We start from the raw sequence: 23,102 nt of genomic DNA on the forward strand, positions 1-23,102 counted from the left end.
ATCTGGGACTTAATTCTTTTAATTTTCGGATGAATAACAATTTCAGGTGCCAACACGATGGGTGGCTGAACAGGTAGCCAGTGGACTTACCTACCTGCATGGATTCCAGCTAGTGCATGGCAGTGTCACCCCTGAAAATATTCTCATCTTCAGACCTAATCTTTCACTTGTCAAAATCACTGACTTTGGCTCTACTTGTCGGGGAGGAACATTTGTACGCCGTCGACTCTTTAATGGACCATACACACCACCTGAGCTAAGTCGCGGTGAGGGAACTGAAGGCTATTACACTGGTACTTCTCTTGACTCTTGGGCTTTGGGTGTCCTCATCATCCACTGCCTCACAGGAAACAAACCTTGGTCCACCAGCGATATAACTGACCCAGAATATGCTGCTTTCCGAAACTGGCAACGGGTTAAATCTATCCGAGTGCCAAGACCCTTCAAAAGGTTTACGGTTCGTCTTCTACGTCTTTTGCGTCGTCTTCTGGAGCCACGTGGGTGGTCACGTTATCCCGCTAAAGAAGTATTCAAGTACCTGGAAGATGACTGGATGATAAAGTCTCGAGACAGGAGTGACAGTCATGATTACAGTTCATCACTGGTTTCTCTTCCTAATCCTCGGCCACATCCTCCAAGCAGTGAAGAAACTAAAGATCCACAGCAACCACAAGAACATGAGTCTCAAGACCAAGTGATGCAGGGCAGGGTTTCTAGTCCAAGACGTTTTCTGGCAGAATTGTTACGGTTCAGCTCCCCTAATTCTTCCATCAGACACCGTCGTAAAAACCATGCATGGCATCAGTCTTCATCATCTTCATCTTCATCCTCATCTTTTTCATGGCTCAACTCTTCTTCCTCAACTTCCTCATTCAGCACCTCAACTAATTATTCATCAGTGTAAACTTTGTTATTTGCTAAAATGACAAAATTAAGGTAAAACTCAAGTACAAGTACTGTAATTGGTACTTTGAAAAAATTAATGTGCATGCTCTAGTTGTAGGAATTATATCTTTAACAAGGAATTACTGAAGAGGTGATATTCAGATGAAAATTGCCCCTAATATCGCCAAACAAATACTTGTTAAAGTAGTTCATATTTTCAATATCCCCCTCCCAAAAACATACAGTATATACACAGAGATACCAATAAGAAATGCACCTGCTAAATAATATAATAACTGGTTGGCTGCTTCTGATTTATTTGATTCATAAGGAAGACTGTGAATTTAAGTAACATACTGAAGAGGCACACTGAATGTAGTACAGTGTATCATTATCTGTGACATAAAAATTGGTCACTTTCAATTCAATCTACACTCTTTCAGAATCTTACCTCCTAATGCACATCTGTTAGAAAACAGCCTTTCCTAATTTGACAGTTTTAATCAGAAACTATAATGATAACAGGTGTATGCCTATCATCAAAAGCTTATGTCAACAAAGAAGGTTTGATCAGAGGTTGAAGGGGTACAGGGTCAGGTATTATCAACTTAAAACTTTCCAGCAATAAGTATTACTTCCCACTCCAAGAAACTTGATGTCAACTTTGTTTTGTGGGATTTTATTTCAAACACTGTTATGTTTTCTTGTAATACACGTTGAAAGACATTATAGAATTGTGACAGTTACATCAACCAAAAGCATGTGCTTCTTAAAATGTTTAGAAGTATGGAAAGAGGGGTTATGAGGTCTTTAACTTAGAAATTGGGATATTTACATTTCAGCAAATATTCTAAATTAATGGTTCTGATCAAACAAAACCTTTCCTAAATTTAAGATATGGATGGCATTTTCATCTGAATCAAAAGTTCACAATAATCCCTTGTTAGTCTCAAATATTTGAATATTTAGCCAGCTCTTCCCAGTCCCATTACAGTACAGAAGGACTAGGGGATGAGATCAACTTGCCTTACATATCTTTTATCTCTTTGTAATGTTACTGCAGTTTTTATGAAATTTATGCTCTAATAATCAAATGTATTTATTAAAAGAATTAGAAATTATTGCATTAGCTCTAAGAAGTTATATATGTCTATACTGTTGTGTATACTATGGCAGATTGCCACTTATCAAAACTGATAAACTCTTATAAAACAATACTTCCATTTGTAGGACCTGATTTACTGAAATTATTTTCATCATAAAGAATCAAGAATAACCCATGGTGTAGTTATATGCTCAGTAATCAACTAAAAATCTCTGACACTAGATCACAAAAATCTAGTAGATATATAAGTAGGGAATATGAGTATCTTCAAGTCAGTTCAATGACTATGTACATACAAAAGTCAGATCTGCAACTAGATATGCCTCCAGGAACAATTAGTCCTTCCAGACTTGGTTAAAATCCAGCCTTCTTTGGGTTCTCTGTTACTACCTTGTCATTCATAGTGTGACCTATTTAAGCCTCCATGCAACTAACAGGGTAAGAAGAGAAAAGAGGTGGAAGGTAACTGGTCATAAGTGTTACCCTATCTAAGAAATAACCCTATGTTCTTTCTTTTGTGAACAGATGTGTTATCTACATCCTAGGAACAACAATAGAGTATTTAGATTTTCCAATGTTATTGAAAGAGTTTGTTTACTATAAAAATATGGATGCACTTCGGTATGATCACTGTACAAGAACATCTTGAAATATAATAATATTCATGAGTATTAATGTTAAATGAATATGTTTGGTTACTTATATACATGCATACAGTTAGCTTTACAACCCCAGGGCCTCTTTTATGGGCTATCTGCAACTTTCAGGCTGCACTTCAAGGAGAAGCAGGTTAAAGCAAGCTCCTCTGAGGTGGGAAGGTCCTTAATGGCGATGAAATCTCATGTTTGGAACGTACAGAGAGAAAGTCTTACACTCATGGGGCCCCATCTCTTGATCATTTTCTTCAATCACACTTTTTAAATTTTTTATGCTGTCTGTATTAACCATGTCTTCATTCCTTTTATTCCATTCATCCACTACTCTCATACTCGAAAAGTACTTCTTCAATTATCTTAAGAAATTTCTTGCTCAATTTCATGTTATCTTCTCTCTTTGTTCTGTCATTACATTTTTTAAAGACATATTCACTGTGTATATCATTAATATGTTTTAAAACTTACAGATTGTCATCAGTTTTTGCTCTTCCCAGTACCTAAGCTCTCCTAGTTTTAGTATCAGTGTTGCTCTCCTTTGGACCCTTTGTTAGTTCTTTGTGCTTTTTACATGTGGTTAGAAAACTTGAGAAATTTTATTTCAGTTTTGGCATTATGTATGATGTGAACAGCTTTCTGAATATTTTTCTGTCCATGCACTTGAATTCAGTTCTAATATTTGTCAGCAGAGAATATCTTTTCCTATGTCTCTTGCACAAACACATTCCTACAGCTTCTTTCCTGCTAAATGATATTCATATCATGGCCTTCTTTCACAGTGACCCGTCCTCGTTACTTTACATTCTCTTGAGCGGACCTCCATCCCTGTATCAGACCAACTTTAAAATCTGTGTAAATACCCTTTTAACTTTATACAATCTCCCATGCTTTTCACTTCCATCTCTGCAATCATATTCAAATAGGAGTCATACCTTCTAGATGATACCAGAACAGAACTCTGCTGGTGACCTCAACCAATTTTAAGAAGGCTCCACTGACATGATACCTTTGCTCCCTTCAAGTGAAAGAATCTTTTTTCTATCTTCATTCCTGTATGGTGATCCAACTTCTTAATTAGCCTCCCAGGGTCAGAAGTTTTCTGGCATTTCACATACTAACAATGCACCTGTTCTCTTTTGTTCAGTATCAAGCTCTCTCTCTCATAGAAATCTTTAAGTTTTGTTATGCATGACCTTCTTTTCCTAAAACAATGTTTTCTCATACTTAGGTAATTTCTCCTGTGCAGGAATTCATTCCTTTGCTTTCTGATTATCTTTTCCTGTACCTTACAGACCACACTCAAAAGGGAGAAGACTCTGTAGTTCGGTGTATCTTCCCGGTCTCCTTTCTCTTGAATAGGTATGATATTTGCCCTTTCTACAGCAACATCTTCAGTAGTAATTCATGACATTTTTCAAGGTTATTTGCACCCATCTTCAGCATATGAGGTGATATTTCATCAGGATCATGAGCCTTATATGGGTCAAAACCCTTTACTATTAAGTTAATGTCTTCTCTTGATATCTCATTGCTTTCTTAGACTTCTCTTATTCCATCTCATTGATGTTGGGGCTGACAGTGAGACATCCTTGTTGAAGATGACCTATTGCTTACAGTGTTACCTTCTGCATGTACAGTTTTGTTTTACACAATTTTTTCACTTGCCTTTGCAAGGCAGTAATCAGAACAGATGAACAATGGTAATTTTTGCAATGAAACCAAAGCCTACCATTTTGGCCCCTTCAAATGTCCTACTTCAGGCCACTGACATGTCATCCCCCTTATACAACATTAATCTAACTGTTTATATCCCATGCATACCTGAATGTTCTGGCATCCAGTATTTCTTGGCTGCTTTCACTCCGTTGGCCCCCTCCTCCAACCACTTCTGATACATGGATTCTTTTAGTCTCTGTAATGTCTGAACCATTTCAACACTCTCCATCCATCAGTCATACTGTACTTAGGACCACACATCTCTCTTACACTGTCATTCCTTACATGTTTAATTTATCTCTCACACCAGATAGTGTCTTTAACCATTTCATTTCCACACATCCACCCTTTTCTGTTCTTTTGCATTTTAGGCCCACAGCTCACATTCAAACAAAACTATAGGGTACAAAGGTCCTGGATACACTGAGGGATGTGTGAAATGAGAGATGAGTCTCTTAGGGCAGTGATGGGAGTGTTTGACTCCTTCAAATACACCTATTGTTACCCAAAGAGACAGTTACACCTACCTATCCTTCCACACACTCTTCAGTGCATCCATGACCTTTGCCACCTATTCCATCGTATAAGTCACTTCATCATCCATGGTTCCATCCACTACCAAGTCCACCTTCTGGTATGTCTTTCCCACTTAAACTTACTCTCAAACCATCCTATTTGATCCATGTTTCACCTCATTACCTTTCTTTTGTTGACATTCAAACTCAGTATTCTTCTTTGGCACGCTCTTCTAAACTCCAGTCTTTGTTACGATTTTCTGGAATTTCTCAGTGGAGTCTGCAACCAGAGCTCAGAGCTGTCATTTGCAAACAGCAACTTATTCACCTCCCATAATCCTCACCTATCCATCCACAGTATACCATAAACCTACCCCTTTCTTTAAGTCTCTTCCATTTACTTGGTCTACACATCCCCTAGCTCTCCTGAAGCGTCAATGCTCCTCCTCTGGTCTGATGTTTTGTGCCTGCTGCAAACCCTCTCAGTCACCATTTACTGATACACCTTAACAAGTATATTTAAGAAACTTGTACCTCTAAAATTCAAACACTCAATATCAAGCATTTCACCCTTGGACTTACAAATACTAATAGCTAACTAACAAACAATGACCCTGTCACCCACTTTCTTAAGAAATTCAGCTGTAATCGCAACTAATCCAGCAATTTGCTACACTCTATCCTACTTAAAGCTTCCACTAACTCCACTCTACCCATCAAAGCATTCGTCAGACTCTCACTATGCATACCCTATTGTCCCAAACACACCACATACACCATCCTATCACTCAACATATTTATCAGTCCTTTAAAATAGACAATCATTTCTCTCCTTCTTTGCCCATTTCCTCTTTCCCATCTGTTTTCTACTCCCCAAACTGTTACTCTCATTTGCTTTCTTGGTTTTACATTATTCACTCCATCCAAAACATTTTCTTAATTTTTCTGAGAACCAATGAAACTCTGTGTCCCATCTCTCATTTGTCTTTTTTCTCATTACCTATACCTTCTAACTGCCATCCTGCCAGTTCCTCCTGTATACCTCCCAATGACTCATGGTTCCTTCGTTTAAGTACCATTTATACACCTCTTTTTTTACTCTTTCACTTACTCATCCCATGCACCACCACCCTTTCTCTTATACCAGTCTCCCGCTTTCTGCATGGCACACGCTTCACTGCACATATAGCTGCTGCTTCCTTAAATACAATCCACTCATTACCCACTGCTTTTGTTTCATTCACTCTCATCCTATATCTTTCCACTCAATCTCTCTTGGTATAGCTGCACACAGGTCTCTTTATCAAATTCATTTACTTCCAACACTTCTTTCTCACATGTCATTTCCTCTTTTCTTAAAAACATTATGAACAGCTTTTCACTCTTTCCTCCAGCAATAAGAAATGATGACATCCCAACTGATGCCCATCTCAGTACATGTACATCCAAAAACCTCTTCTTTAGACACCTGTCAATCATTTCTTACTTCAATAATGCCCATGTATTCCTAACTCCATTCACCCATGCATACTATGTGTGCACCTTTATTCAACCCCTTTTGCTGATTAATTAAATGAGACTAGTTCTGAAAAAGTGTCAAATATCCACCAAAAAGAAAAGTACCTAGATGACCTTTTGCAGTACTATTTCAACGATAAACAGTTTCATTTTCTGTATTAAACTTTAGAATTCTTTAAAAAAGATAGATTGTAAAATATAGTTACTTGAAATGTTAGAAAAATAAGATGAAAAGTATCCTGCAACAAATGATATAGATCTGGGCATAACTAAGTCAATAAAATGTCCAAAGCAACAAACTAAACAAAACAGGGCACTCAGAGCAATCACTGGCTGCCAAGTGACCACAATGAAACAATCATCCTGTTCACACAACACCACCTCAATATAATCAGCACTCAATTTTGTGCAACAGCATTTGACCCCTCCCATCAAAATCACTTTATAAATAACCACCATCCCATGGGTAGAAATTAAAAGCTTACCCCTGCCTCACACTTAAGCATCTTCTCCTCACAGACCTCTTACCCTTAACTAATATAACTCCAACAAAAAAAAACACTGAAATAACCTGACAAGCACTGAACAAACAACCTCCCAACTCTAACCATACAGATAAACACCCATAAAAGCAACAATCCCTAGACAAATGCAAGTCACACTTTCTCATCTATACTCTACATCCTAAAGTGCTACAAACACCATTTCAACATATCTCAAAACCTTTCATGCCCACAACAACCACAAGGAAGACACTGATCACTTACAACTCAACTACTCTGCACTCTCTGCACACAGACACATACACAACAATGCTACACTTTATGACCTATAGTCCTAACTAGTAAGAGCATTGCAGGAGCCTTCTTAAGGTAGAAGGGACTCTTCAGACAGTAAGTAAGCATATACACTTACTTGTGTGCATTACACAACACAGCTAGAGATTGAGTGTGAACAAATGTGGCCTTATTTTGTCTTTTCCTAGAGCTACTTGGGTGTGGGTGTGTGTGTGTGTGTGTGCTATTTCATGTGTGCCGGGGTGGTGACAGGAATGGATCAAGGCAGCAAGTATATACAGACATACTGTATATGTCTATGTATGTATATATATGTATATGCTGAAATGTATAGGTATGTATATGTGCGTGTGTGAGCGTGTATGTATATACATGTGTATGTGGGTGGGTTGGGGCATTCTTTCGTCTGTTTCCTTGCATTACCTCGCTAACGTGGGAGACAGTGACAAAGTATAATAAATGAATATACATATTCATTTTATTATACTTAATCGCTGTCTCCTGCATTAGCGAGTAGCACAAGGAAACAGATGACGGATGGCCCAACCCACCCAATTACACATAAGTGCCTACACAAGCACATATACATGCATATACATTCAACACATATATACACAGACATATACATATATACACTTGTACATATTCATACTTGCTGCCGTCATCCAATCCTGTTGCCACTCCACCACTAATGAAATAGCATACCCCCCCAGTCAGGTAGTGCTAGGAAAAGACAAAAAAGGCCACATTTGCTCACACTCAGTCTCTAGCTGTCATGTGTAATGCACCGAAACCACAGCTCCCTTTCCATATCCAGGCCCCACAGACCTTTCCTTGGTTTACCCCAGATGCTTCACATGCCCTGGTTCAATCCATTGACAGCACATGACCAAACCATTTCAACACCCCCTCTTCTGCTTTCTCAACCATACTCTTTTAATTACCAAACATCTCTCTAACCCTTTCATTACTTACTTGATCAAACCATCTCACACCACATGTCCTCAAGAATTTCATTTCCAACACATTCACCCTCCTCTGCACAACCCTACCTATAGCCCATGCCTTGCAACCACATAACACTTTTGGAACCATTATTCCTTCAAACATACCCATTTTTGCTCTCCAAGATAACGTTCTTGCCTTCCACACATTCTTCGATTCTCCCAGAACCTTCGCCTCCTTCCCCACCCTGTGACTCACTTCTGCTTCCATGGTTCCATCTGCTGCTAAGTCCACTCCCAGATATCTAAAACACTTCACTTCCTCCAGTTTTTCTGCATTCAAACTTACCTCCCAACTGACTTGTCCCTCAACCCTACTGAACCTAAAAAAACTTGCTCTTATTCACATTTACTCTCAATTTTCTTCTTTCACACACTTAACTTGCTTGCCTTCATCCATATATGTGTGTGTGTGTGTGTGTTACTGGACTCTATCTGCTTGAAATTACAGTACAAGTGAAGAAGAGTCAACTTTGGTGAGACTATATCATTGGGAGTATAATCTTTTCAAAGATCATTTCATTCCAAATGGGTCCACATTTCCCTGCATCTGAACAGACATGATGGGTAAGACAAGGAGTTTATTAAAACAAAAGTCCTAGGGTAGTTATAAATACATGAAACAGTATTGATTACACTACAAGCAAGAAGTCACCAATGGTGTAAAAAATTAGTACAGTTTCATCAAGGATCTTCATCGTGATTAAAGTGTAACCTTGAAGCTGCAGAGTGATATAAAAGGGGTCTTGGAATTGTATAGTTATAGAGTCTTACTGGTGTTCTCAGGCTCCAGCTACAGTGGTAATATTGTGCATGAGAAATTTTCTTTGATTAAGCAGTATGATCATAAGTCAACAAGAGGTATGTATACAGTATCATCAAGGATGTTCCTGCCATAAAAAACAAAAACCACCTTAATCTGCTCCTTTGTGGAGTGGAGCCCCAAAACTGCAGGGCCCTTCGAAATTGTTCACAGTCTCACTAATATCCAGTTTATAACTCTGTTATGACTTTTTTTTTTTTGGTTCATATTCACAAACTTACTTTATTTGTATATTTACCAGCAAGTCAAGATATATAATAAGAACCTGCTTTTATCAAAGTGGTTCACAGCATAATCTTATCATGTTTCAAGTTTTAGTAACTGCAACTAACTTGGAATTCTTTGGCATTTAATTTTGAGTGAGAAGCATACTTAAAATAGATGGGATTACATCTGAAGATGTTATTGTAAAAATAAGAAGTTTTAGAATCTCCTATCTTCCAAGTTTTGTATATGTGCCTTTAATGTCGATATATTGCATCATATACCAGAGTGATAGCTGCTAGATGGAAAAAACATAGTTGCCAGTACAGGAAGTAGCAATAATTTTACAAGCATGGTTATACTAAGTATACAACTAGTGTTCATTAAATTACTACTAGCATAGTTATGCATAGTATACTACCAATGTGTTCAACTCAAGAGTTGGTATTAAGATTAAATGAAAGTAATGAAGACAGTATTCAGGAGACCTATGCTTAGGAGAGATTACAGTACCTCGTTTAATTACATTATAGTATATCATCAACAGCGACTTAAGTGTTTACTAATCACTCAGAACTTTGTACTTTAACTTTGTGATATGAATGTTTACATGTATATTCATTTATTCTAAATTCATTCTCTCTGTTATGCAGCGGAGTTTCCTGCATTTAATCTTCGAGCCATACAATCACATCTTCCATATTTCTTCTGTAATTATGTCTAAATTTTTGTTCCTCTTGACACTTATCTCATTTTTTGAGTCTTGCCATCACTCATTCTTTCTTCTTTCTCATACCAACTTTGTATCATGTCTTTTCACCTTAGCTGCAGCAGAGGCTCACTAAATTTAATTGATTATGTGATAGCCATTGCAAATTCCACATTTTGCAAATGAGATATTGTAACTTAATCTACTTTCTCAATGAAAAGCTTTTATGAAACCAGGCTATACTTTTGCAAATGGAGGCAGTATGTGGCTACTGGTAATGCAACATCAGTAATCTACCACAACAACATGATTCATACCATAGAATATAAATGGTAATCCTTTTCTTATATGCTATATGAAACTAGTTGAGGTATTTCTTTGGCTATTATCATAATGAAAGTTTATAACAAATCAAACATTAAAGAAGTAATGAGAATAAGTAAAAACGCCAGAGATTTTTCATTTGGTTCTCATTAAGTTCCATGAAGTTCATAAGGCATTCTTAGCTTTGAGTTAGTCTACATTTGTAAGCTACCACAGCATAAACCAGGATTTTTATATTTCATTCCTTGCAGTTTAAATACCTACTTGAATTTCACTGGGGTCAGCCTCTTATTACAGCACTACATCTTATCTTAAATTCTTTCTTAAAAATCTAGTTTTCTTCACTAGAAATGTAAATGGTCATATCTACTTTTAAAAAAAATGTTACGTGGAATTTTCCTGTTTAGTTAAGTCTCATTTCATAGCTAAAAATCCGGCCCTTCTGTGCTATTGATTTTGGTATGCTAATAAAAAGGGCATTTTATGAGCCCAGCCCAGTGTCTGGCATAAAGGCCTACGTTTACCAGCAGTTGCAGAAATACTTTTCAAAGATTAGAAGGTATTCTTCCTTCCCAAGTAGATAAGAAAATTATTTAGGTCTCAGTTATAAATCAACAGTTATGAGATCATAATGTCTAGGTCTCGGTGATAAATCAACAGTTATGAGATCATAATGACTGTGCCTCAAACCTGGTTCAAATATCATGTTTCTTCAGTGCGGTACTGGTATTTTGCCCAGACTTACTGATTCAGTGTGGTATTACTGTATGATCCTTATGCTACAGGACAAGATGAAATGGTTTGATGCATGCAAGGTTTTTCTGTGCTATCTGTTAGTGAATCCCATACACAGTCTACTTACAATCAGTAGATACCATATTCTATTGCCAAAACAGTATATAAAGATTGTAAAAATGTAAAAGTTGGTGCAAAGGTACTTCCTTTGAATATTTTTCTCACTGAAAACTAGATTCAATATGATCTTAGATAAGCAGCTGACTCTATTAACTATGTGAGGGGACTATAGTACAAAGTGCTGAGTGCATTAAATAGTAATCCATCTAAACATTACATTCAGAATAAATGACAAACTTGAATATGTCTCCTGAATATGATCTTTGGTGTCCACGATTCGCATGTTTCTGAACAATGTAGAAATGAGTGATTTGGATTGAAGAGTGCAACTACTGGACTTGAAAAAGATGGTGCAATATTGAATTTAATAAAAAATGTAAACAAAATGCACTTTGAAAAACATGAATAAAAAGAAAAAGATTACAATGCATCTGCTACTCAAAGGTGGGTACTGCATTGAATATCTAAAATACATAAATAGATTAGGCTTCTGAAAAATTCCATGTGTAATTAGATTTTCATGTAAATCACAAAAATATCAAGATGAAGCATGGCAAAGCAGCTGAAGTGAATGGGATTGCAACTGAATTTTTTCAGGAAATGTGGTGGCTATGTTGTTGACAGGTTAGTCAGGATTATCAATGCATGTATAACTGAAAGTGAGGTTTCTAAGGACTACCAGAATGCCTGTGTAGTGCCATGATATAAAAGGCAAGAGATAAAAAAGTGAATGCTCAAATTATAAAGGTATTAGTCTGCTGAGTATAACTAGTAAGTTGTATGGGAGAATTGTGACTAAGTGGGTGGTGGCTTGCACAGAGCAAAAAGAATGAGAGGACCAAGTGTTTGCTTTGAAGACTTTGTTTGAAAAATATTAGAAGAGTAGAGAGGTTTGCATGTGGCACTTACAGATCTACAGAAAGCATATTAGAGGGCTGAAAGAAATGCCATGTGGAATGTGGCATGAATGGTTGGTGTGGGAGGGAAGTCATTAGAAGCAGTGAAGAGGTATTATTGTGAGAGTAAGGCATATGTAAAAGTAGGAAGGAAGAAGGGTGAGTTATTCTAGGTGGTGAGAAAACATCAATGTTGTGAGATGTCACCATGGCTGTTTAATATGTTCATGGATGGAGTCGTGTGGGAAGCAAAGGGGAGGGTCCTGGAGAGAGCGGTGGATTTATATGTTGGTGGTGGGGAAGCCTGGGAGGTGAGTCAGTTGCTTTTTACAGATGACACTTCTCTAGTGGCAGCCTCAAGAAAGATGCTTCAGAGGCTGGTGTTTGAGTCTGGGAAAGCATATGAAAGGAAGAAAATGAGGGTTAATATGAATGAAAATAAAGTAATGAGGTTTAACTAGAGGTGAGATCACACTGGTTTGAGTATGTTTCAATGAAGAGAACCCAAGAGAATTGGAGTGTTTTAGATAACTGGGAGTGGACATTTCTGCAGTTGGAACTGTGGGAGCTTAAGTGAACTACTGGGTGAGTGATGGGGGCAATGGTCCTGGGTGCATTAAAGAGTGTGGAAAGAGAAGTCACAACCCGTGGGGCCAGAGATGGGCATGTCTGATGGTACAGAAACACTGTGTCAGTATTGGTCCAAGTCTTTGTCCCAAAATGCAAAAGAACAGAAGGGGTAGACATATTGAAAATATATGCCTGAAGACAATATGTAGTATGAGAAGGGTTGATTATTTAAGGAATGATAATACAGACAGAGATATGGTAATATGCAAAGTTTGAGTGAAAGAGGGTGTGCTGAAATGGTTTGGGCATATGGAGAGGATGAAGAGCAAGACTGACTAAGAAGATATATGTCAAAGTGGAGGTAACAAGTAGAATGGGAGGACCATGAAGGAAATAGAGAGATGGAATGAACAAGACTTTGATTTATTGGGACCTGAACATTCACATCCACTGTAAGGTATCTAAGGCACTCCACTTTCTCCAAACCATCCTGCTCCACCTCATCAACTTACATTTGTTTGCATTCAATTTGACTTTTTCCCTTCACATATTCTCCCAAACTCTGTCACCAGCTTCAGGAGTTTCTTATTGAATCTTACACCATAGCAGTGTCATCTAGAAACAAATGAATCACCTCCAAGCCCCTAATATGACATCTTTTCTTGGCACTACCTAATGACAGGAAACAGTGATGAGGCATGAAATAAAGCAGGATATACATTAATTTCTGGTGCTCAGACACAAATGAGCTAAGTTTTTGAAGCAGATCTTAAAGCAAGCACCATGAAGGTCCAGATCTTGAAAAGCACATGAAAGTTTTCAAGTACATACAAGCTTTGAAATGCTGTAAAGGTAAAGCTCTAGGCAAGAACAGCTCTTCCACTGGAATTGTATCATTTATGTACAGAACATAAAGTTAAGACTGATAAAGCTGAATCTCTAAAGGCAATGTTGTCAACTTTCAGTCACATAAGAACTAGCTTTCAAAGTCTTGGAACTAGTTTTGGAAATGGTTAGTACTGCACATATTATTTGTCAGCAACACTTTTATCCATTTCAGACAAAAATCAGGTCATAATACCAATAAAATTTGACTTTTAAAATAAGCCACATCTTGGAATAAAAGAAAAGTATTATTTTCTACATTATTAATCTTCCGTCTAGATTAAGGATTGAGGGTTGCATGAGCTACAGCTACATATGTTCAAGTACTCCATTACTGTGCTAGCAGTTTCATATGTACAAGTTTTGGTCTTGTTCTCAAATATTCACACCATTTAAAAGTCATATTTTCAACTGTTTTAGGGGTGTGTTTACAGAAAATGTAACATCCAACGAGAGCATATAGTGTACTCAACATTTTTTATTTTAGTTTACACCAAATATGTGGTGCAGTGCTTATTGGTTGTTGATAATCATATAAACCACTAATGTGTCATAAGATCACACCACTAAAGGATTTAAAAATATGTCAACAAATGACTCCTTTTAGGAGTCATATGTGTCCAATGTATGAGCATAGCTAAGCACATTGATGTAGCAGTTTGTAAACATAATTATCAAACATCACTCCTTGGATTTGTATCATGCAGTTACAGTGACTGCGAAAAACTTTGACAGCCTCCCCATACATTTTCAAAGGTGATGTTTCACTTACATTTGGATACTGTGTCATCTCTCCTTTGGCATTCATTACTATCTGCAGATGTCAGGGCATGGAATCGGCAAGGTCCCTGAATTATTCTAGGTCAATGTTTTAGGTTCATAGGGTCTTGATCTGAATGAGGCAAGGCAAAGATGAGGTGTTGCAGGAAGCGGCTGCCTGATCATGGATTCTGATCACCTAGAAATCTGAAGTGTACCCACACTTGCTATCAGGCAAGAATATAAGCTTTCCTCTCTTTAGAAAGCTGGTAGCCAACCATATTGAAGCACAGGAGGAAAAAATACAGCATCCATAAGCTAAATTCCCAAAATTAAGTAGTAGACATGAATAGTAAAGAAGAACATCCTTCCCTCTGGATAGCCTGAGGCACACTGAGGCAGAATGCTAGTGCTCAAACCATTAGAAACATTAGTCTCAGTGACATGATGTAAAATGATTTCACCCTAAGAGCAACATATGCATGTATCCACAATAAACCATGGCCATGTACCACTTTTGAAAATGTAGGCGGGGTGGATAATGTTTTTTTATGAATACTGTATGTTGATGTTCACAACCACTTTTATTAACTAAGTCACTGTGAAAATTCTAATATCATATAGGATGATTGGTATCTAGTTATTTTGGTGAAAATGAAAGCTATGCTGATTCAAGTATATGTAAAGCTACAATGAAAATTCTGAGAATATGGATAATCATTAGCCAATCATTATGCTAATATGAAAATTATGCTGATTATACGTAAATCTTTGAATTGCAATGTGACTTTTTGATGTGCAAATAAGAATTTGATCCTGTATTTCATAAAGATAAGTTTCCATGTCAAGTACTATGACTCTTGCTCTACGTGGAGTAGAGAAATATATGCTGTCCATCATATTGTGTGCAAGTAATGTCACTTCTTTTCATGTTATGCTACTTAAAATAAATCCAGTCCATTTAGTATCTGGATGATATTTGTGTAGTATTCATTAAATGTACAATTTCCCTATGTGGATAAGAAATACATTTGCAAGCTCTTCATGTAACATAAGTTATATTCATCTCTATCTTCAGATATAGTGAATGTTGACTATATCCTTATCTTTGCAAAAGAACAAGTTTCTTTGTATAGAAAGTATTGATGATAAAATCTTAAAAACAGTATTACTCAAAATACTTGCATGTTCAGTAATTTGTATAATATATATATATATATATATATATATATATATATATATATGTTTATGGATGGGGTTGTAAAGGAGGTAAATGCAAGAGTCCTGGAAAGAGGGGCAAGTATGAAGTCTGTTGGGGATGAGAGAGCTTGGGAAGTGAGTCAATTGTTGTTCGCTGATGATACAGCGCTGGTGGCTGATTCATGTGAGAAACTGCAGAAGCTGGTGACTGAGTTTGGTAAAGTGTGTGGAAGAAGAAAGTTGAGAGTAAATGTGAATAAGAGCAAGGTTATTAGGTACAGTAGGGGTGAGGGTCAAGTCAATTGGGAGGTGAGTTTGAATGGAGAAAAACTGGAGGAAGTGAAGTGTTTTAGATATCTGGGAGTGGATCTGTCAGCGGATGGAACCATGGAAGCGGAAGTGGATCATAGGGTGGGGGAGGGGGCGAAAATTTTGGGAGCCTTGAAAAATGTGTGGAAGTCGAGAACATTATCTCGGAAAGCAAAAATGGGTATGTTTGAGGGAATAGTGGTTCCAACAATGCTGTATGGTTGCGAGGCGTGGGCTATGGATAGAGATGTGCGCAGGAGGATGGATGTGCTGGAAATGAGATGTTTGAGGACAATGTGTGGTGTGAGGTGGTTTGATCGAGTAAGTAACGTAAGGGTAAGAGAGATGTGTGGAAATAAAAAGAGCGTGGTTGAGAGAGCAGAAGAGGGTGTTTTGAAATGGTTTGGGCACATGGAGAGAATGAGTGAGGAGAGATTGACCAAGAGGATATATGTGTCGGAGGTGGAGGGAACGAGGAGAAGAGGGAGACCAAATTGGAGGTGGAAAGATGGAGTGAAAAAGATTTTGTGTGATCGGGGCCTGAACATGCAGGAGGGTGAAAGGAGGGCAAGAAATAGAGTGAATTGGAGTCATGTGGTATACAGGGGTTGACGTGCTGTCAGTGGATTGAAGCAAGGCATGTGAAGCGTCTGGGGTAAACCATGGAAAGCTGTGTAGGTATGTATATTTGCGTGTGTGGACGTGTGTATGTACATGTGTATGGGGGGGGGGTTGGGCCATTTCTTTCGTCTGTTTCCTTGCGCTACCTCGCAAACGCGGGAGACAGCGACAAAGTATAAAAAAAAAAAAAAAAAAAAATATATATATATATATATATATATATATATATATATATATATACATACTACAGAAAAGTCATCAAGAATCATAGCATTCTAAAAACATTTGTCCAAAAAACAAAGATTGCTGACCTGCAAGCTATGAATAAGAATTGTCTTGTCTCCTAATGTTTGTTCAGACAGAAAAAATACCTCCATATGACCAGAATTTAAGTACAGCATAAGAAGCACAAAAGTCAAAAGCAGATATCTATGAATGACAGTATTTTTACCTCATGGTTGGTGACAAAGAAAGGAGAGAAAGGAAAATGTACATCCCTGAATTCAAGAGAACCTGCAGATGACATCCAGTGAAGGCCATAAGACCTGGAAATATTCCCAAAATTACAAAGAAGGTTACTCAAAATGGTCTATTAAGTACTTGGGGCTGTAGAAGTCACAACAAAGATGGTAAAAATAAATAAGGTAATTTTTTTTTTACAGCTAGAAGTGTTTTACAGCTGCAGTAAACTGCCATACCACGAATCCATGACCTTGACTTTTACTTGCCCATAAACTATTAAACATTCCAAAAATCAAGCTTAACAGTAATCACCCAAGTGTGGTTTCATGTGTAAACTGAGATAGGACAAGGATGAATGGTCATTACAACCCTGCTGGATCTTAGACATGGATGAATGGTCATTACAACCCTGCTGGATCTTAATGAATCAACTGAGTTTTCAAGAAAGTTACTGGTTATGTATTAGTAGTCATTACACTAGTACTAACTAATAATAGAAAAAAGTGTATTATATTCATTGGGACTTAATAACACCTACTGTATCCCTATCTACAAATTGTGATACAATAATCTTAACTAGGATTGCACAGACAGAATTTCCATGTATCATTTTGGTAATTGCCATTTTCAGGTCCTTCAAGTGCTGGAGACATAAATCAACTCTCCAAGTATACAGAGATGAATTCTGAATGCTGGCTTAACTACAGGAAAAGTAAAGCTATATCATTAGATAAGAAAATGTGAGAAGGAGAGCTTTTAACTTAAGAAACATACATGCAAAAAGATGTAAAGAAAACTGAAACCCATCTGGTACTATTTGACAGCGATTAATATTTGGACAACAGATTTGAGTTAAAAAAGCACTCTAAACAAAGAGACTTATTCATAGAATAGTGTTTTACAAACATGGAAACTAAAATGAACTCAAGAAAAAGGTACTTAAAAAAAGATCATGTCAGTAAAATAATATACCCAAATTCTCCCATTCTGTGAGGTGGCTCTAACAAGGCAAAATTTAAGATATAAAAAAGGCCTGACCTACGAACTTGAAATATCTTGCCCCAGTACATTTTATTTTTTCATTAAAGGCTATCAAGAAGAAAGATATTTCACAGTTCAAAGGATTTATATTACTGGAAACAGTTACCAGAGAGAAAAATGTTGCTCTTAGAAGCAGGATTCTTGTGCATGCATACCAACTGTGTGGAAAAACAGCATTGATGCAAAATCAAAATATGCTTTCTAGAAGAATACTGGTTAAATAGATCAAAATTAAAAGTGTTCCCCATCTTTGTACCACAATATAAAATTAACTCTTCATTTCTATATCTAATTAATCATTCCTGTTTAATTTGTTTATGGATGGGGTTGTTAGGGAGGTGAATGCAAGAGTTTTGGAAAGAGGGGCAAGAATGAAGTCTGTTGTGGATGAGAGAGCTTGGGAAGTGAGTCAGTTTTTGTTCGCTGATGATACAGTACTGGTGGCTGATTCATGTGAGAAACTGCAGAAGCTGGTGACTGAGTTTGGTAAAGTGTGTGAAAGAAGAAAGTTAAGAGTAAATGTGAATAAGAGCAAGGTTATTAGGTACAGTAGGGTTGAGGGTCAAGTCAATTGGGAGGTAAGTTTGAATGGAGAAAAACTGGAGGAAGTAAAGTGTTTTAGATATCTGGGAGTGGATCTGGCAGCGGATGGAACCATGGAAGCGGAAGTGAATCATAGGATGGGGGAGGGGGCGAAAATCCTGGGAGCCTTGAAGAATGTGTGGAAGTTGAGAACATTATCTCGGAAAGCAAAAATGGGTATGTTTGAAGGAATAGTGGTTCCAACAATGTTGTATGGTTGCGAGGCGTGGGCTATGGATAGAGTTGTGCGCAGGAGGGTGGAGGTGCTGGAAATGAGATGTTTGAGGACAATGTGTGGTGTGAGGTGGTTTGATCGAGTAAGTAATATAAGTAATATAAGAGAGATGTGTGGAAATAAAAAGAGCGTGGTTGAGAAAGCAGAAGAGGGTGTTTTGAAATGGTTTGGGCACATGGAGAGAATGAATGAGGAAAGATTGACCAAGAGGATATATGTGTCGGAGGTGGAGGGAACGAGGAGACGTGGGAGACCAAATTGGAGGTGGAAAGATGGAGTGAAAAAGATTTTGAGTGATCGGGGCCTGAACATGCAAGAGGGTGAAAGGCGGGCAAGGAATAGAGTGAATTGGATCGATGTGGTATACCAGGGTTGAGGTGCTGTCAGTGGATTGAATCAGGGCATGTGAAGCATCTGGGGTAAACCATGGAAAGCTGTGTGGGGCCTGGATGTGGAGAGGGAGCTGTGGTTTCGGGCATTATTGCATGACAGCTAGAGACTGAGTGTGAACGAATGAGGCCTTTTGTTGTCTTTTCCTAGCGCTACCCTGCACACTTGAGGGGGGAGGGGGATGGTATTCCATGTGTGGCGAGGTGGTGATGGGAATGAATAAAGGCAGACAGTGTGAATTGTGTGCATGGGTATATATGTATGTGTCTGTGTGTGTATATATATGTGTACATTGAGATGTATAGGTATGTATATTTGCGTGTGTGGACATGTGTGTATATACATGTGTATGGGGGTGGGTTGGGCCATTTCTTTCGTCTGTTTCCTTGCGCTACCTCGCAAACGCGGGAGACAGCGACAAAGCAAAATAAAAAAATAAATAAATATATATATATATATATATATATATATATATATATATATATATATATATATATATATATATATATGAATGGAGAGATGTTTGGTAATAAAAAGAGTGTGGCTGAGAGAGCAGAAGAGGGTGTGCTGAAATGGTTTGGACACATGGAGAAAATGAGTGAGGAAAGATCGTCAAAGAGGATATATGTGTCAGAGATGGAAGGAACGAGGAGAAGCAGGAGACCAAGTTGGAGGTGGAAGGATGGAGTGAAAGACATTTTGAGCGATTGGGGCCTGAACATACAGGAGGGTGAAAGGCGTGCAAGGAATAGAGTGAATTAGAACAATGTGGTATACTGGGTCGACGTGCTGTCAACAGATTGAACCAGGGCATGAGAAGCGTTTGGGGTAAACTATGGAAAGGTCTGTGGGGCCTGGATGTGGAAAGGGAGCTGTGTTTTCAATGCAATACACATGACAGCTAGAGACTGAGTGTGAATGAATGTGGCCTTTTTTGTCTTTTACTGGCTCTATCTTGCTGGAGCGGGGGTTGGATGCTGTTTCATGTGTGATGGGGTGACAACAGGAAAGGATGAAAGCAGCAATCATGAATATGTACATGTGTGTGTATATATATACATTTTTTCTTTCTTTTAAACTATTCGCCATTTCCCGCGTTAGCGAGGTAGCGTTAAGGACAGAGGACTGGGCCTTTTTTGGAATATCCTCACCTGGCCCCCTCTGTTCCTTCTTTTGGAAAAAAAAAAAATGAGAGGGGAGGATTTCCAGCCCCCCGCTCCCTCCCCTTTTAGTCGCCTTCTACGACACGCAGGGAATACGTGGGAAGTATTCTTAATCCCCTATCCCCAGGGATAATATATATATATATACATATATATATATTTTTTTTTTCATACTATTCGCCATTTCCCGCATTTGCGAGGTAACGTTAAGAAAAGAGGACTGGGCCTTAGAGGGAAAATCCTCACCTGGCCCCCTTCTCTGTTCCTTCTTTTGGAAAATTAAAAAAAAAACGAGAGGGGAGGATTTCCAGCCACCCACTCCCTCCCCTTTTAGTCGCCTTCTACGACACGCAGGGAATACGTGGAAAGTATTCTTTCTCCCCTATCCCCAGGGATATATATATATATATATATATATATATATATATATATATATATATATATATATATATATATATATATGTATATATATATTCTTTCTTTCTTTTCTTTCATACTATTCGCCATTTCCCGCTTAGCAAGGTAGCGTTAAGAACAGAGGACTGGGCCTCTGAGGGAATATCCTCACCTGGCCTCGTTCTCTGTTCCTTCTTTTGGAAAATCAAAAAAAAAAATGAGAGGGGAGGTATATATATATATATATATATATATATATATATATATATATATGTTTGTGTCTGTATATGTATATATGTGCTGAGATGTATATGTATGTATATGTTCATGTGTGGGCATTTATGTATATACATGTGTATGTGGGTGGGTTGGGCCATTCCTTGTCTGTTTCCTTGTGCTACCTCGCTGACGCGGGAGATGGCGATTAAGTGTAATAAATATAATTAAATATATATGAATATTATCCCTGGGGATAGAGGAGAAAGAATAATTCCCACGTATTCCCTGCATGTCGTAGAAGGCGACTAAAAGAGAAGGGAGTGGGGGGCTGGAAATCCTCCCTCTCGTTTTTAATTTTCCAAAAGAAGGAACAGAAAAGGGGGCCAAGTGAGGATATTCCCTTAAAGGCTCAGTCCTCTGTTCTTAACACTACCTCGCTAATGCGGGAAATGGCAAACAGTATGAAAAAAAAATATTTAATATCCCTGGGGATAGGGGAGAAAGAATACTTCCCATGTATTCCCTGCGTGTCGTAGAAGGCGACTAAAAGGGGAGGGAGTGGGGGACTGGAAATCCTCAATATAAATATATATATACATATATATTGACAAAGAGGATATGTGTCAGAGGTGGAGGGAACGAGAAGTGGGAGACCAAATTGGAGGTGGAATGATGGAGAGAATAAGATTTTGAGCAATCGGAGCCTGAACATGCAGGAGGGTGAAAGGCGTACAAAGAATAGAGTGAATTGGAACAATGTGGTATACCAGGGTTGACGTGCTGTTAATGAATTGAACCAAGGTATGTGAAGCATCTGGGGTAAACCATGGAAAGTTTTGTGGGGCCTGGATATGGAAAGGGAGCTGTGGTTTCGGTGCATCACACATGACAGCTAGAGAATGAGTGTGAACAAATGTGGCCTCTGTTGTCTTTTCCCAGCGCTAACTCATGTGTGTGCGGGGAGAGGGGGGTGTCATTTCATGTGTGGTGGGGTGGCGATGGGAATAAATAAAGGCAGCAAGTATGAATTATGTACATGTGTATATATGTACATGCCTGTGTATGTACATATATGTATACGTTGAAATGTGTGGACATGTATGTATATACATGTGTATGTGGGTGGGTTGGGCCATTTTTCGTCTGTTTCCTTGTGCTACCTTGCTAATGTGGGAGACAGCGACAAAGTATAATAAATATAAAAAATGTATATATATATGTGTGTACATGAGATGATGGGTCATTCTTCGTCTGCTTCCTGGCGCCACCTTGCTAATGCGGGAAACAGTGATCAAGCATAATAAAAAAAGTATGGATCACAGTGCTGCTTACCAATAAATATGCACATGATAAGAATGCAACTAGTGCAAATAGTGCAACACAGCTATAATGCTTTTAATGGCCTGAAAAACAGTCTGTCAAGTTTTCAAAATAAGGACACTAGTGCATTCTTTTCTTTCTCATATGTAACTAAACTACAAATTTCAACACATGACAAGAGACACTTTTGCCACGGTCACCCCACTGAAGGAGTTCCAGAGGGGAACAGGCACTGAATATACAGATAGATAGGTAGACAGACATGACATGTCTATAACATCATTTTTCAAATTGTAATATCAATTATTCAGTTTCTGACCAAAAACTTATGTAAGAAAAAACTCACATGAGATACAGTTTCTATGAGAAATTTAAGCACCAGGTGGTAGATATGGAAGCATAAAAAGGAATCCAAAAGAGCAGCAAAGAAACAACCAGAGGAATTTCTAACCTTTCCAGTGCTTTAAACTTTAGAGGCCATTACAATTCCTTATATTATTTAAATTAAAACATTCTTTATAATATATTTCCTATGTTTGTCATGTGAAACTTATGGAACACCACCAAAGACTGAAGATGCTAAAATGTGTATCTGCAAAATTCATCAATCTGTTGTGCCATACACCACTGGCATTATGAGTTGTGTTACATCATAATCTCAGAGTACTAAAACTCGGCTGTATTGAATGCTCACAGCACTGGAACTCCGTTGTTTTATAAATCACCAGAATGTGCTTGTTGTGAACTTGCATTACTGGAATTGTGCTACCATTACTTTATATCAGCAAAACTGTGCTGTTATATTTATTCATACCACTGGAAATGTGCTGTGTTGCAGGCTCACAATGTTGCAAGGGTACTGCATTAGAATTTAAAAGTGGTATGTGTAATGTGCTAAAATTTGCATACCAAATGAAATGTATTAGATCACATCACTGGATCTGTG

The 23,102-nt window shown here is 37.9% G+C and overlaps 1 protein-coding gene across 1 annotated transcript in view; it reads left to right on the forward strand.

Moving 5' to 3' along the window:
* LOC139747126 (serine/threonine-protein kinase SBK1-like) overlaps nt 1-15,304 on the forward strand; it is a 44,391-nt gene extending 29,087 nt beyond the window's left edge. The window contains exon 4 of the mRNA XM_071659043.1: nt 47-15,304. Coding sequence (XP_071515144.1) covers nt 47-904 — 858 coding nt within the window. The 3' untranslated portion in view covers nt 905-15,304. The remainder of the gene's footprint in view (nt 1-46) is intronic.
* The last annotated feature ends 7,798 nt before the right edge of the window (nt 15,305-23,102 follow it).

Source organism: Panulirus ornatus, chromosome 67 (assembly GCF_036320965.1).
Source record: "Panulirus ornatus isolate Po-2019 chromosome 67, ASM3632096v1, whole genome shotgun sequence".
Taxonomy (NCBI): Eukaryota; Metazoa; Arthropoda; class Malacostraca; order Decapoda; family Palinuridae; genus Panulirus; species Panulirus ornatus.